The 17,092-nt window shown below is 37.9% G+C and overlaps 1 protein-coding gene across 4 annotated transcripts in view; it reads left to right on the forward strand.

Moving 5' to 3' along the window:
* Window positions 1-4,725: 4,725 nt before the first annotated feature.
* Window positions 4,726-17,092, forward strand: part of LOC143862143 (Protein prenylyltransferase superfamily protein) — a 29,883-nt gene continuing 17,516 nt past the window's right edge. Inside the window, exons 1-10 of one of the 4 annotated variants that reach the window (XM_077373132.1) lie at window positions 4,727-4,879; window positions 4,953-5,063; window positions 6,124-6,525; window positions 8,261-8,371; window positions 8,585-8,675; window positions 10,264-10,332; window positions 10,591-10,668; window positions 11,202-11,291; window positions 11,719-11,769; window positions 16,837-17,073. In XM_077373132.1, coding sequence (XP_077229247.1) covers window positions 4,981-5,063; window positions 6,124-6,525; window positions 8,261-8,371; window positions 8,585-8,675; window positions 10,264-10,332; window positions 10,591-10,668; window positions 11,202-11,291; window positions 11,719-11,769; window positions 16,837-17,073 — 1,212 coding nt within the window. In that variant the 5' untranslated portion in view covers window positions 4,727-4,879; window positions 4,953-4,980. The other 3 variants (XM_077373135.1, XM_077373133.1, XM_077373134.1) reach the window with 3 other exon arrangements.

Consider the following 17,092-nt stretch of genomic DNA (forward strand, 5'->3'; position numbering starts at 1 on the left):
TATGTTCAGCATGGAACCAGGATCATGTGGGTCATCTCATGACGTTCTACATTATCAGTGGTCTTGATCTCACATATGGTCTGCTAGGACTAGACCACGATGACTTTACACGTTCCTGGTAATTTTGTCTGTATTAGCTTGTTGGATCTCACCGTGGTTGAATGGTTGTTGGGTATTGGCTCTCATCCATGGAAATCTTGTCTAGGTCCTTGTCTCCTCTTCATGGCCGGCAACTCTTTCCCGTGTCTAAGGTGCATCACTTGACTCTGTTTGCTTCAGCCCATTGCCCTTTGCTCCTCGATCCTGATCCCCAATCTAGACTCAAGTATAAACAAGGCAAAAAGGACAAAATTTGATGCAGCTCCTCGGCTTGTCTCCTCGTTCATCTCCTCTTCAGGCTCAGCAAATGGCTACCATCTGGTTCTTGAATTCAAAATTCCTCATTTGAAGATTTTCAATAGTTCCATCCAAAAGAAATTTCAAGAGAGAAGTTTCAGACGAGGAATTGAAAATCTTACCGTCAACACCGACTTACATGCGCATCCACCGTATAAAATCCCTCTCTCTCTCTCTCTCTCTCTCTCTCTCTCTATATATATATATATATATATATATTTGTGTGTGTGTGGAGAGAGAGATATGGAGAGAATGAATCTTACACACAGAAGATACTCTGGGCTTTCTATTGTCCAATTTTCAATAAATCTTATATGTAAATAAGGACCTTATTTGGTGACATTCAAAGTGAATTTTCACTCTTCCATGTTATCTAAGGGCTGATTTAGTGTTGTCTAGAGCAGAGACGCACTAGGGAGTTCCTAATTAGACCAGTGGTGGAAATATTAATTTTAAATTAAGTTTGAATTAGTGGATGCTGCCAAATGGAGTAGATACAAAGGGAAGAGACTGGTAGACTGGTGCATTGAACTAAGATGCATAGTCTTACTTTATATGCAAATTGAAGACTGTATAACACGCGTTATGATGGGGCCTAGTAATTGTGCATGTCAATGCCTCGTAGGTGGGCACAACCAAAAGTATCATACAAGTTACATGTACAGTTGGGGCTCTAAAAATTAATGGTCCATAAATTTATAATCGTTGCATGGACCATGAACCAACACTCTTCCCCTCTTACAATTTATACTCTTATTTCTAATTCTTGATACAAAAATCCAGTACCATGACATAAGAGAGTAATTTATTATGAAATATTGTTCAAAGTACATACACATGAACAATAATGCTATTCGAAGTGTATGTTGCATGTCACTACATATTGTATATAAGTATATAGGAAACATTCTTTAGTTTATTTAGCATAATTCGTGGTGGTGATTGTAGCTGTCATAGACTACGGTGTGAAAGTGACAACAACATCAATGACGGATGCTGGTAGTGCATCAGGACCCAACTCTTGCCTGATGGTGGCAAGAGGTCGCCAGGTTCTGTATTTTGAGACAAACAGGTGTAGAACCTAGTGCGCAAGAAACATGGATAGGATTAGGGCAAATAATTGAATTTTTTTCCATGTTGCCACATGGCCTGGGGCAAAGGAGGTGGACAAACAACCATCTAGTGAGTAATTGTAAGAATCGGTAAAATATATATATATATAAATATAAAAATGGCCTCATAGGTGGGTAATCATCGGCCATTACTCATTTTCCCCAAGTTAATCGGGCATGAGGACATCTGGCATAATGGGGCGTACACGATTCGAACCCAAGTCTAAGCTAAGATTGAACGGCTTCCTACCACTAAGCCACCACCCCAGATGTCAACAAAAACGGAATAAATATATATATATATATGTTAAAAATTTCCAATAGTCACTATTCACAATTACTATTCACAATAGTCACTATGCAAGATTACTATGCAGAAATACTATGCAAGTTCACTATTGAGATACACTATTTAAAAGTATTATTCACAGTAGGACCCACCGAGTACTATTTACAAACGGGTCCCACCATCAGTAGGTCCCACATCAGCGGGCCCCACACCAGCGGGTCCCACATCAGCGGGTCCCACACAAGTATGTCCTACACAAGCGGGTCCCACATCAGCGGGTCCTACCAACAGTAGGTCCCACAACAAGTAAGTCCCACACAATAATTCAAGTTACTATTCAAGCAAATAAACTAATAATATAATAATTCAAGTTACTATTCAAGCAAATAAACTAATAATATAATAATTCAAGTTACTATTCATGCAAATAAAATAATAAATAAAATAATAATATAATAATTCAGGTTAAGGCTATAAATATAGAGGCTCGCAGACGAGGAGAAGGAAAAAAAAAAAAGAGAAAGAGAGAGGAAGAGAAGAAGAAGAAAAAGAAAAAAAAAATTTGAGAGAGGAGAAGGAAAAGGAAATCTGAGAGAGAAGAAGGAAAAAGGAAATCAGAGAGAAGAAGGAAAAGGAAATCTGAGAGAGGAGAAGGAAAAGGAAATCTGAGAGAGGAGAAGGTAAGTCTGTCAATAGTTATTTATTTACACAGTGAAATATCGGTGATATGGTTGGTTCTACCACCTATGGATAAAGCGTGCATATGAGGTGATAACTCGCTATCGATTATGCAAACTTTATCATCATATTTGAACGGTGAAATGCTCGCATAGTAACCGTAAAGTAAACTGTAAGGAAAGAAAGGCGAAGAAAGGCGAACTGCTGAGCATAGTAGCCAAAGAATGGTGGCCCACATGAATAATAACATGCGGGGCCCACATGAATAGTAACATGCGAGGCCCACATGAATAGTAACATGCGAGGCCCACATGAATAGTAGCATGTGGGGTCCACATGAATGGTAACCTATGGGGTCCACATGCATAGTAACATGTGGGGTCCATATGAATAGTGTCTGCTAGGCCCCATGATCTTGAAATATGAATTTGATAACAAATAATATGGGGTCCACAGGGAACATTATTTTGGACATAGATGGACATTACCTGGATAGAAAGGACACTACCTTAAAATATGAATTTGATGATAACTGTTAATTTTTGGGCCCACTTGGTAGGGAGGCATACACGTGCAAGGTGGAACCACCCTCAAATTGGGGTATATATATCTTTGGTGGAAGTTTGATATAAAAAAATGAGACAGCAGTATAGCGCCTCAAAATGAGTGTCTATGCCAAAACAGAACGTGAATATGATTTTATCTTCAGGATGATGCCCCTCACACCCTCACTTAGAGGCCGTCCCAATATATATACATCCGAAGTCTTTACAAGGCAGGTGATACCTAACTTTGCTCGTACGACTTTCAATGTATCCAACAAGAATGGTGAAGTATTTGATTTACATTGTTTCTAAGTTATTCTATATTATATGTTGAAATGGATTCAGTTTAAATTGTATTTATTTGAAATGATTCTGAAAATCTCGAGGAAAGGTAGGAAAGGTTGCTGGGCTGTATATGGAAAATTTCTCCTCACTATGTAGACGTGTTTTAAAACTGGGGAGGGCGTGGACCCAAAAGGGCAGTGACCCAAAAGGGCATGACCCAGAACCGGATAATAGCGGACAATATCTACATGGGTAGGATCGGGATTTCACATCATGGTATCAGGGCTGGACCTTCTATCATATTGGAAAAGTATTTGTTCAGTTTATTTGAATTGAATTCTGGTTTAGAAAATCTCTATGAATTATTATGTTGGAAAAGTATTTGAATGTTATTTGAATAAATATGGATCTTGATCTGCTGTTTAGATTGAACTATCATACCTGCTAGGTTACTATCACTCTGCTTGACGTTGATTCCTCCACCACAGGAGTTGAGGCATTAGATGGTGGAGCATTTGCAAATGAAGGAACCATGGGATAAGGGACTGTGTTATCAGAGAGTTTGTTCCTGAGTTTTTACATTTTGACGCCTTGCGTCATTTACCATGTCTATCAATACTTTGTTATGATAAGACATCTTTCAGTTGTAATAAGATTCTATCGTGGTTGATGCTTGTATAAAAAAAAAAAATAGTTACATGATTTTTGCTTTCTTTTGCTCGTAGCGACTCGTCGGAAATCGGGTCGTTACAGTTGTGGTATCAGAGCCCGGGTTTACGGAAACCCTGGTGCTTGTGGGTTGTGTCGTGAAGTAGGGTTAGATAGCTATGAATTATTATGTTGGAAAAGTATTTGAATGTTATTTGAATAAATATGGATCTTGATCTGCTGTTTAGATTGAACTATCATACCTGCTAGGTTACTATCACTCTGCTTGACGTTGATTCCTCCACCACAGGAGTTGAGGCATTAGATGGTGGAGCATTTGCAAATGAAGGAACCATGGGATAAGGGACTGTGTTATCAGAGAGTTTGTTCCTGAGTTTTTACATTTTGACGCCTTGCGTCATTTACCATGTCTATCAATACTTTGTTATGATAAGACATCTTTCAGTTGTAATAAGATTCTATCGTGGTTGATGCTTGTATATAAAAAAAAAAATAGTTACATGATTTTTGCTTTCTTTTGCTCGTAGCGACTCGTCGGAAATCGGGTCGTTACAGTAATACCCTCTATTAGGGTAATAGGTTATGTTCATTGGACCCATTGATCTCATAAATATGACCCAATGGGTCCCACTATGAGCAGATAATCCCAAATTCCACGAGAAAAAATAGCCTTTTATTCCATGGAAATGATTTTTGGGGCACAACCTATTTAGGCAGGGGGCCCATCTGATGGACGGTTTGGATCATCCTATCGTGCGGGCCATACAGTACTTTTTAATAAAGTGAGGAGTTCGATCATCAAAATATAGTAGTGGTGATATCATTTCCCTTTCTTCAACTCGACGATTTTCCATCTGAGAGAAACGAATTTCCATAATTTTATCTAGCCCTAGTTCCTGCTAATGGTATTCTCTCCTCCTCATCCTTTTATTTTCTATTTGGAATGTTGAGGGATCTTTCTCTTTGATTTTTTTTCAGGAAACTTTGGCTTCTTCACTATAGAATAATGAAGATAGAATCTCATTCTGAAGGAAACTCTTTCGATCTGTTGAATCAATTAGAGAGTATATTGGAACGTGATGCTCTCATGTAAGTACTTTTTCCCCCCCCTTACTTGCCTTGTTGCCTGATACTGCGAAATTTCTATGTATTTGTAATTTCTCTATGCTCAACATACATCCGAAACTGAATTGGAGTTGCTCTGGCTTGTCCGAGCTAGTGATTATGATACTTTGTTTAAAAAAAAGTGATTATTATACTCACATATGGAACGTACACGCATTTTTATGATGAATATTGAAGTACTGGATATGAATACAATAATTGTACATAACCCATTTGAAATTGTGCTGGTTTATTATTTTTGTCCTACACCACTTCTTTCTTCTCTCAAAATTAATGTGCTTCATCTGTTTTTATTGTATAGCACTAAGGAATCCTTATGGTGAACAATTCATCAAGTGCAGTTTTTAAGGGGCCGTTTGGATATGTGGATTTTAGAATCCGGGATTTCTTCAAAATTGTAGCTAAGAGACAAGAGAAGAAGCGGACCAGCCGTCGTTTTTACTTCTCGGCCTTCTTTCCGTCAGCAAGAGAGTAGCAGATCCTCCCATTTTTTCAAGTTTTAGAAATATCAGGATGCAGGAGAGATTTTTAAAACCTGAATTTCTCACTTAAAATCCAAGAAACGCTGTCAGGACAACATACATCAGCTTGATCATGAACCCTCTTTACACTGTTTTCAAACTAAAAACCTGGATTCTAAAATCCGTGGCCGTTTGGATACGAGAGGTTTCTAAAACCTGGCTTTCTTACTTAAAATCCAAGAAGTGCTGCCAGGACAGCATGCAACAGCTTGATCATGAACCATCTTTTACGTTTTCAAACAAAAAACTTGGATTCTAAAATCCGCATATCCAAACGACCCCTAAATCTTTTCATCACTTTTCATCTCCACGATACAATTGCATCTTTGGCAAGCTGAAGTTTTTAGGTCATACTGCACTATTCCATAGTGTTTGGAGATCTTATTCTCAGAGAAATCATTTTTTTAAGAATGGTAGTCTCAGAGAAATCTTATATGCCTTTTTTTCAGAATTTGTTTCTTTTAAATTTGTAACTTTACCTTATTTGTCATGGTTCTATGCAGCGATGAAGTAGGGTTTGTCCACCCATCCCAATTTGTGACACTGAATAACGGTGTAGATGGTTCACCCAGTCTATCTATTAATGGTGTGGGATCGGCCGATGGGATTGTCAGCTCAAACATATCTGACATTAATGTTATGAAATATGACAGTACTGTTTTCTGGAACAAAGATCATAAGCTGGCCATCTCAACAGAGGCATTACTTCCGTTGTACAAAGCTGCTTTGCATTCATATACGATTTCAAGCAGACAGTATCAAATGATAGTGAAATTATCCGTTGATGAGAGTATTGCAATTAGTTCTACTGATTCTGAAAAAAATTTCCTTGAAAATGAAGTCATGAGGCACAGCAAGGCTCTTTTGATGCTAAGCTATGATTTTGGAAGCGCATGGAATTCCAGGTTTTACTTTTTATCCTTTTATTTAGTTCAACTAGTTTCTCCATTTTTATTCTCTTATATAGTTGGTTTGCTACCGAGTCATCTGCTTAAGATGTTCCGGTTGCTTGTAAGATGCATTTTTTTCTCATGATGAGGGGGTCGGGATTGGATTTTGAAAATCTTGGTGAACTTTAGGGGCCGTTTGAATACGCGGATTTTAGAATCCAGGTTTTAGTTTGAAAACAATGTAAAAGAGGGTTCATGATCAAGCTGCAGTATGCTGTCCTGACAGCGTTTCTTGGATTTTAAGTAAGAAATCCAGGTTTTAGAAATCTCTTATGTATCTTGAGATTTCTAAAACCTGGAAACATGGGACGATCTCGTGCTCTCGTGCTGTCGGAAAGAAGGGCGAGAAATCAGAAAACGACGACTGGTCTCGTTCTTCTCTCGTCTCCCATCTACAATTTTGAGGAAATCTAGGATTCTAAAATCCGCGTGTATCCAAATTCCAAACGGCCCCTTTTAGTATGTCGAGGATGTCTCGTGTGCCGAGAAACCTAACGTAAAAACTGAAGTGTAAAAGAATACTACTATATAGTGAGCATGGATTTAAATTTCGGTTTCGGTTTCGGTTTCGGCCTTGAAACTGAAATTTCGGTCAAAATCCGGTAAAAAAAGTAATATTTTATTATTTCCGAAATTTCGTAACAATACCATATTTAAAAAAAAAAAAATCAATTTCTGAAATTTCGGATTTCGAGAAATTTCAGTTTCGGTCCCAACTGAAATTGAAAACCATGATAGAAAGAACTATAAAATAGATTTTATGTATCTTTGATTAGACAATCCATGTAAATTTTTCTAAAGCTGGCATATCAAAATAGTCAACTCATTACCTGGTTAGAGTTTTGACTTAAAGTTGACACCATCTGCTATAAGAACTCTCGCAGTTGTGCAGTAACTCTTACAGAACTCCGACTAGGTAATAAATTTTACTCAAAGTTCTCCACAGCACATAAAAAATGTAGCAAAACGCCAAAACCTACTGGAGCTACTGAGTCAATGGCTTGCATCGGACAACTGAACCCCATAATACTTTATGCTTATTTTAACTGAAAGCGTGTCAAAACTTTGATGCAACTCGATGTGATTAAGTTGAGTTGGCTCCAGAGTTTCCTAAGTGGTTAGATCAATTTCTAACTTTTTCTCAAATCATCAGTCATATATATGATTCTGAGCAAGGAAATTATTGGACCAGTACATAGACTGCATCGTTTTATTATACAGATAATGAAAGCTTTACGGAATTGCCATCTGAACCTTAATTTAGTTTTCTGTACATATTTAAAATCTTTTTAAGAGTTATGTTCACCACCCTCAAGATTTTCCAACCGGTTGTGAGCAAACGTACGTTTTCTCTAAAATCAATAGTATATATTAATTGGGTACTTTGGAAATTTGGAATGCTCAAGAGCATTTTGATTTTTAAAAGATTGAATCCTTTTGGAAATGGAAATAGTTACAGTATCTTTATTTGTGGCCAAATCGGATGGTGATCCCAATCCCAGTTTCTGTTGCCTTCCAGCCCTTGTTGCAACCTGTGTTATTTATTGTTGAATGGAATTTGTTTTAAATGTACGAACACCATTGAGAAGATGGTACATTCAACTGGTGTTGGTAACATACATACTTGACAGTTCATGATTTTGTCACCCTTGATCATCCTCCATAACTGTTATGTTTCTTTATTACGCAGGAAGCTAGTTGTTTCAAGGAAGCAAAGTTTCTCATTACATATGGAAGAGCTCCACTTCTCATCACTCATTCTCTCATATGCACCAAAAAGTGAACATGCCTGGAGTCATAGGTAATGTATGAGTAGAATACTTTCATGCATGCTTTTCTAACCAAATGTTTGCATATCTATATGGCCAAATTGACTTCCATCTTCCATCTTCTGTCTTTGTTGATGTTTCTTAAATTCGTTGTATATTCTTTTTGTTTATGCCTTTTGTTGCTATCACAATTATCCAATAAAGTAGTGAAAACAATTTCTTACCAGAATATGGCTTGTTCTCAGGCGGTGGGTGATCAAGGTGGTTGCTGAAAGGTACCAAAACCTGCCAAATATATTGGAAAGAGAATCTGAATTGGTGGAGAAAATAGCCGAGGTTTATTTTTCAGTTCAGGAATTGGATTCCGTTGAATACTGAAGGTTTATTGATTCTTCATTTTAATAGAGTTGCATGCTTGACCTCATACTTGTTTGTTTTCATGATGCAAAATGCTGATTTTTGTTGTTTCCTTGAGATAATAGCAGCTCATCTTTATCCTTTGTCCCTGATTACAAAGGTATTTGGTATTTGCTTTTCTGTGATTTTCTTGTGATTTTTGGTTTCTTTCTTTTTTTTGGTTGGAATAGGGACTTACAGTGAAATTATTTCGTAGACATGTGATGCTTCTTGGAACAATGATAATATCTTGATAACAAGGTCGACAAACTTGAGCAAGGATACAGTATACACAATTGTTGTGAAACTGCTACTCTTCAATTATGTGGTACCAATTGCTGTTCATCATGCATTTAGTGACACTTTGTGTCCTTGTGTTGGCCATGCATTGCCTGTGTTTATGCGTGTAGAGAAGGATGGGGTGTAGAGAAGGATGGGGGTTTCTCATTTCAAAATACCAAACAAAAAATTCTGTAAAAAACATCAAAAGCTCCAAAAACCCTACGAGCATATACCATGACGATCAACTTCATCAAGGATTCATGGAGTTGTTGATCCTAGTCGTATCGCCTGTTTGTTACACAGGGAGCCTTAGAGGCAATAAGAAGAAGAAGAAGCAAGGAAGTCGTGGATTTTCTTTTTAAAACTCACTACCTCTAATCTCTTATATATATTAATGAGAGAATCAAAATATTACAAGCATAGTTTTAAAACTCCCCTGCGTCCGTCTCATTTTGCCCTACAGAGTCAATAAAAACTCCTTTTTGACTCTCCTGAATTATGGCTGCATCAACCGGCTACTCATCCGTGTCAACCGAGTACTCGACTGCGTCGTGCCGAGTAAACTAGGATTTTCTTCGGCCTTGTTCCATGCCGCATCCGCGTTTTTAAACATTGATTACAAGTATGCTCCTCATATTGTAGGCTCCATTATAAATACTCACATGCACAAACATAATAGGACATACTTCAACAATATGTGTGTTGTGTGTGTGTGTGTGTGTGTGGGGGGGGGGGGGGGGGGGGGTTGTGTTGTTGAAACCTACATTGTTAACACCAAGAGAAGCTCTCCTTACCAACCATCTAAACAGGAACTTGTTCTGTTATCTTGGCAGTTCTTCCCAGTTTTTTTGTTATCTGATTATACTAACTCCAAAATATTTGGCAAAAACTTGGTGGTTTACTGGATATCCTAATGTTTGGAAATTATGTGTATAGCAATAGTTTTGTTAGATACATAATTTAACAATGAAGCTTTTGACTGTTGATTGGATTTTCTATACTATTCTGCTTTCGATGTATTTTTCTTGTCGAAAGAGCACTCATTCTAATGCTTGTATTCCGACTGATTATCCATAGATTGTCTGAATTTGCTTAACCACTTGGTTGGCGAACTGAGTCACTCATGGCCATAAGTTACTCCACGGTCTGATATTCTGCTATATTTTCTTTGTTACTCCAGTGTCTGATATTCACTCTCATGGTCTTCGCTACTTATGTACTTACTTCCTGTCTGTTTCTTCTGCAGCAATCAAAAATGAATTATCGTGCATGGCATCACCGTTGTTGGCTTGTTTCCTACATGACGAGAAGACAGGTTAGATGGAAAGTCGCTCATTCTGTTGAAGCCACTTATTTCTGATTAGAATATGAACTTTACTAAGGTGAATAAGATCTTGGTAGCCTCTTATTAGGCTTGCAACTGCAGAATCTGGTGATGTTTCATAGTGGGCCCATTTATTTTCTGTCTCTTTGGATCGTGTTCTTTCACTCGTCGGAACTATGCTTGGGAGTTATCATGATGGAATTTCTTATGTTGATTTATGTCCTAAACGAATAAATTTCACATTTGCAGGTGCTAGATGAGTTGAACCAATCAAGAAAGTGGGCCGAATTGCATATTGCAGATAACTGCTGCTTCCACTATCGTAGAGTGAGATTTCTTTATGTCAGTTGTCATAACTGTTTTATCATTTGAGGCTGCTCCTTGCAACCCCAACCTTAAGTCAATGGGCTCTATGTGTCTTATCTGGGTCACTTTTTTTTGATCCATTGAAATCCTTTCTTTTCCCATTGATATTGTTGTTTGAGGATGCTGATGTCTACATGTATTTTTATAAATTGCTATTTTTTTTTAATAGTTTTGTATTGATTGCTATTATGATGAATTAATTTAACAGATAAGTTCTCATTATGTCCTGCCATGTTTTACCTCTTATTTGTGGTGGGAGATACTGAAAAGTTTATGTTAGAGAACTCAGTAGTCAGTGTCATGGTACCTTTCTGGGATAGTGGGAGGGAATGGTGCTCACAGACCGATGCCATGGGCGTCATTCCAACTCTCAGAGCTTGCCGATGCGATGGGCATTCTACACCGAGTTGTCTCTGATTTAGTAATATATTTATTATTATTTTTTTATGAATTATATCTCTCTGTTGATTGTTTTTCTTTCTTGTTGACTGCAGCGACTAATGCTTAGGTTGTTGGAGGATTACTTGAAACAAGATCCACAGACATGTTTTGAGTGCGAGTCTGATCTTTGTGTAGTATGGAAGGTACATTTGTTTAATAGGATATACAAATATATAATGGTACTATTGATCCTTTTTTAAGTGATCATAGCATTCTTTTTTTTGCATATCCAAAGAGAATTACTCATATTGTCCAAACCATAGACCCTAGACACATAACCAAGTTTCACCACAGGCGTTTGACTTGTTGACTTTACAAGCTCCTTGAGGTTCTGGATTTTCATTTAGCTGAGCGAGCACATCAGCATCTATTGAATACCTTGATAACCTGTGGTTAACCATGATCATTGTTGGATTAGAGATTTTTATTGGCTTCAATTATTTGTACTATCAAGATCCCAGTTTTCTTGAAAATAATCTTTAGCTATATGTCATGAAAAAGTTTTTTTATTCTTAAAATATGTTACCAATTCTATTTTTTCTCAAGATATTAGCATTATGATTTTGGCAGGAGGAGCTCAACTGGAATGAATTGTTGATAAAACATTACACAGCAAGGGAGGTAAGCTCGCATTCTTGTTTTCAATGTCCTTGTCAACGTAAATCTTTAGGTAAACCGAAGGTGAGAAGAGCTTCAAGGAAATTCAATTGGATTTTCAAATTTTCAATATATAGTCATGGGTATAAAACTGAGCCAGATCATAAAATCATTGGAGGGTTGGTTCAATATGTAAATTGTAAGATTTTTAAAAATCAAAATAGGATAATCTTTATGATCTTTGGCGGTGGGCCAAACGAGTCTGGAACCTCCCTTTCCTCTCATACCAATGTCTTTTATCAGTGGACAAAGTTTTATTTATCTTCGAATCGGAACAAGAAGCCACAACGATCCTGGACAAAGGCAATGATATGTGGGAAGATCGATTCCATTCCCTTCTCCTTTGACCAAAGATTTCTCCCCGGGGCTGGAGGAATTTTGGGTCAGATTTTATGGCATTCCTCTTCATGTATGGGTCACATTAACAGTTCAAGCTGTAGGTAATCTTTTTGGTCGAGTTCTAGAAGTAAAAATGGAAGGGAGCCGCAACCAGTGTATGACTTTTATCTTTGCTAAGATTCTTGCTCCGTGGTGGAAGTTCGTACCACCCTCTATTCAAATTCAAGTTTACACAATCGGAATTGAATCTTTGGGCAGTAGGGGTTCATCGTCTTTGAATAAAGAGTCACTTCTTTCAGGCTCAGGCTCAGGCCCCCCCCTCGAATGCTGGCTCTCAAATTCCGGAAAACTCTGTTGGTGGCGGAATGTCCGCCTGCTCTTTCGTCAGAAAACCTTGGCCGGGGAGCCCCCCCCCCCCTTGAATTCAAATTTCAAAACTCCCTCCATGTCAGATTGGCCTCCTGCCTGTGGCCCGGACTATCCCTTAATCCGGCCTAGTACGGGAAATGGGTTAAAGTTTAAGAAATCTCTGGCGAAGAGTCATTCAAGGCATGTCAGTCATTTTCGCACTTGTTCAAGGAAAGGACGTTTTGCAGGAGTCGGGAAATATTTAGGTATTGTCAGAAAAAGAACTATCCCATCCCTTCCGTAAAGTGGTAAAGAGGGTTGCGTGAAGAATCCCGAAATAAAAAAGCCTAACGCAAACTACTGTAGGGGATCCCTGTACAAGATAAAGGAAAAAGTAGTTGGGCCCCCTTGGATTCATTTGGTAAGCCCGCCTTGCATCGTAATCTCCTCGTTTCTTGTGGATGAGGAGTTCTCCTATTTGGTAGATAGGCCTCCTATTTGGAAGATAGGCCTCTTATTAGTTAAAATCTTGGACATTTATGTTGTGTGGGAGGGTTGAGTAAGTTAGGACTATATATGGTTTTGTGGTTATCATCTTGTAGAATGAAAAAGGATAAGGACGCTTGTGGACTGGCATATGGTATTGTGGTGACGGCTCCTTTTGGCGGTGACGGCTCTTTTTGCCTATATCAGGACTTGCCTTGTTCGGGAAGAAACAAAATCTTGTAATAACTGATACTATAAAGAAGAGATTGTGGGCCCAAGGATGTGGAGATGTGGGCCTTATTTAATTATAGGTATATAATGGGAGAGTAGGTTAATTTATCAGGTCTGTTCGTATTCTTCAGCAAAGGTAAGTACTACCCTTATCTAGTGGTTAAGAGAATGGCTGATCCTTCCTCTTCTTCTTCTGCTCCTCGTACCTATAAGAGATTAGGGAGAGAGATTCCAGATTACACGGAGTGGTTTCAGCATCGTCGATGGGTTCGTAGCTTGCAATCGAATACTGCAAAAGCTTTGGTGGAAGCCCCCACCGTCCCGGAACAAGTTAAAGGGATTATTAAGCAACAGTGGAAGCAATTTCAGGAGGACTACAAACTCATTGCTGAAGAGTTCTTCCCTCTAACAGGTACACTCAATATAAAGGAGATTTGTATACCGGTGTATAAACTTCATTTGTTTCGGCACTGGTTGGAGTATCCTAATAACTTGAGACGGCTTGAATGGGAGGCAAAACGAACCCTTTGCATTTGCAAGATAGCAGAGCTTATAGCTATCCGGAAGAACCCGGTGGAAGAGGTTCCCTATCCACAGTTTGCCTCGGATTTTTTCCCTGATAATTTGGAACTGGAATTGGATATTGGGATCCTAATGGTGGAGCTGAGCGAATGTGCGTGATAGTCTCAAGTTAACTGTTAGTTTTGTTAATTTGTTTTGGAAAATTGATACATGGTTTTCTTTTTTTGGAGTTGGAACATAGCGACTGAGTGGATGGAGAAAAAGCAAAGATGAAAAAGACGTAGAATGAATTTAGGTAATAGGTTATATGGATGATACACTTGGGGAATTCTAATTTTGTTTTTTGAAGAAAGTAAGGAATGGTGGGAAGTCCTGGAGGATGTCCTAAAACTGGAAGAGATATATGGGTGCTTTTGGAAAGTATATGGTGCTTCACCTGAAGAGTAAAATGATCATCGAATGTGCAGGACTGATAGTCCCAATACTCCTTTGGTAATTCAGGGTATGCCTTGAATTGTCTATACAGATGCTATGTAATGTTACTAGGGACTTCTTGTCCCCATTGTACCTTTCATAGTATCAATAAATATGTCACTTTTCAAAAAAAAAAAAAAAAGGATATGGCCAAATAAAACATATTTTATCTTCAAATTTTAGTTTCTCTGTAATTCTTCGTAGCATAGCATTCTTTGTAATGATATAGTATACAGTTTATAGAACTTTCTCCAATCCATTAGATTTGTATAAACTATATGAAATAATGGACTAACATCAAAAAATTAATCATCAATGAACTTTGCACCATTATCCCAGTTCCACTTGGGGCAACACGGGTCGTGCTATAGCATAATTAGAAAATTAGTTGGCGACAACATCAAGTATGCCATGTTTGAAGAAGGGGAATAAGAATATGAGATTTTTGCACCATATGATGAATGTTAAAAAAATAAAATAGGGAATCATATTAAAAGGTTTTCAAGGGACGACAATTTATTAAAATGTTTTCAAGGGATGATGATTTGGTAGACCTATTGAAGTATAAGAAACAATTGTTGATTATTTTGAACTCTGCAAAGTAGAAACGTCCTGAGGCCTACGTTGAATGCCCACTCTTTTGATCCTTTCCCACAACAAAGATAGGTAGTGGCTAGAAAGGGAGTTCGAGAAAAATGAAGTGTGATTGACAATATTTGAGGTGCATTGAGATAGAGCACTAAACCTGGATGAGTTTATAATGGCTTTCTTTTATGAGTGTTGGAATTTTCTCAGTTGTAGGTAGTCCTTAGGAAAGGGATGTTTATTAAGGAAGTGTGATGTAGTGTTGGGGGTGGGATAACGTACAATGTAACCTTTAAAAGAAATTGCTCAATTCGATGACTTGATGAGTCAGAGTAGAGGAGGTTCACATCCTTAGGTATTCGCTGGATGGAAGATGGAAGATGTAAGAAATTGATGTGTCAAAAATCAAAATATATGAATTTCACAAAAGACGGCGGAAATTTGGTAGAAGTTGTAGGGATTTGCGCAAAATATTCGAGGTTATGTTTCTCCACTCCTGAGAGCAAAAATCACGTTAATATTCCATTTTATTCTCACCTTAGTAATTGAGAAAATTGTCTTTTCAGCATATGGAAATTCTTAAATATTCAAAATTTCAAATCATGATGAGCAGCTTCTAAGCTATGAGTCTTTGCAACTTTTGGAGGCAAGTCCATGCCCAATACAAGCTTCCAAGACTCAAAAGTCACTGTTAAAACCTAGCATAGAAATAAATAGGGGAGTATTAATAGCACCCCCTATTTTTCCCTAGCATGCTCCTTATGCCTCCTCAATATTAAAAGTTTAAAACCTAGTATCAATCTTGTAAGGCTTTGCTATGGTAGTTTTCCTTACAAACATGACTCATGTATTTAGATCTTTAGTTTTTAGAGTGTACAATGATGTGTATGTCATTGGACTCTTATAAGAAAGATCTTACCTTGAGATATGTGTGGCAAAGAGGGTCTGAGAGAGGGCGTATAAGAGCTGGATTTTTCAAATGTAGAGCAATTGACTTTCGGCAAGACATAAGGCTGTGTGGACAAACAGATGAAGGGTTGAAGGGGTAGCTCACGGCCCGACAAACTTGTGGTTGAATTTGATTTGTTTTAACGGGCTTAGGGTCGAGTTAACATTGGAGAAGATAACAAGAAACAAAGTGTGATATTAGTGAGGAATGAATCTGGTGTATCACGGTTTGTGATATCTGATATGCCAACATATTTGAAGGCAGTTTCAAATAGTTAGTGTTGAGATGAGTAAACTTCTGGCAGGCTTCTTGAAGCTAAACCTTGATGGAAGTTTGTAGGAGTAATTCAGGGCCTTCTGTGATTGGCATTGTCATTACAGATAATAAGTGGATTATTTTGTCATACTTGAACCCAATTCTGATCTAAAGATAGGAGTCCTATTATAGGACCTAAAGATGTTATCCTCATCCTTTGTGTTTCTCAATAGCATATGGGGATTCACTAAATATGATAACAATGAGCTTTTTTAAATGAACTGAGCCCTTGGAGTGATTTGGTGGTAGGCAGAGAGGTTTCTTTTCCCTATGTTTTAAGGGGTACTCTGTTTTAGGGTTTTCGATATAATATTAGGGAACCACTTCCCCTTAACCAGCTGAATTCCTTTGCAAATTGCCTTTATTTATAAACCTTGCTATTTAAGAACAAAAAAGGGAAATAATATTATATGACTGACATCAGCGCAAACATGTTTTGATAATCTGCACAAACTCTACCTTTTCGTATATGTTTTAACCAGCTGCTTCAATTCCTAAAAACTGTCTGCAGCCTTTGACAGCTGGTTAAAACATATATGACAAGTTGAGTTCGCGCCTTTATCAAAACATGGTCACGCCAATATCGGTGCCCTAATATTGTAGTCTTCGTATGTCTATAGAGTGGATTTAACCATTTAGGAAAGGCGCATTACACCACACAGAATGAAATTCATCATCCCAATCTGACTACTTTGGTTGAACCATGCATGTTTTTCATTTGACTTTTCTTAATTAATAATAGGCTCGGAGCCCTTATTATCGGTGTGACTTATTTGCTCTAGGCTCTATGGGGTCATCGCCGGTTTCTCTCTGAGTGTTGGACACAACATTTCTACACTGATCGGCATGCAATTTGCCACCGTTTAGGAGACATCAGTTTCATAAACCATGACTTGGATAGCTTTCTAGATAATGAACTGCAACTCCTTTGTTCCTGCTTGAATAATTCCGATCATGAATTTGATGACGGCCGAGTGCAAACAAGACTTGCAGCTTCTTACATCCTATGGATATCGAAGGTAAATCTGAACTGCTCTC

This window comes from Tasmannia lanceolata, unplaced genomic scaffold, assembly GCF_043159265.1.
Source record: "Tasmannia lanceolata isolate RefF3 unplaced genomic scaffold, GAP_Taslan_0.1 ptg000037l, whole genome shotgun sequence".
In the NCBI taxonomy this organism is placed as follows: Eukaryota; Viridiplantae; Streptophyta; class Magnoliopsida; order Canellales; family Winteraceae; genus Tasmannia; species Tasmannia lanceolata.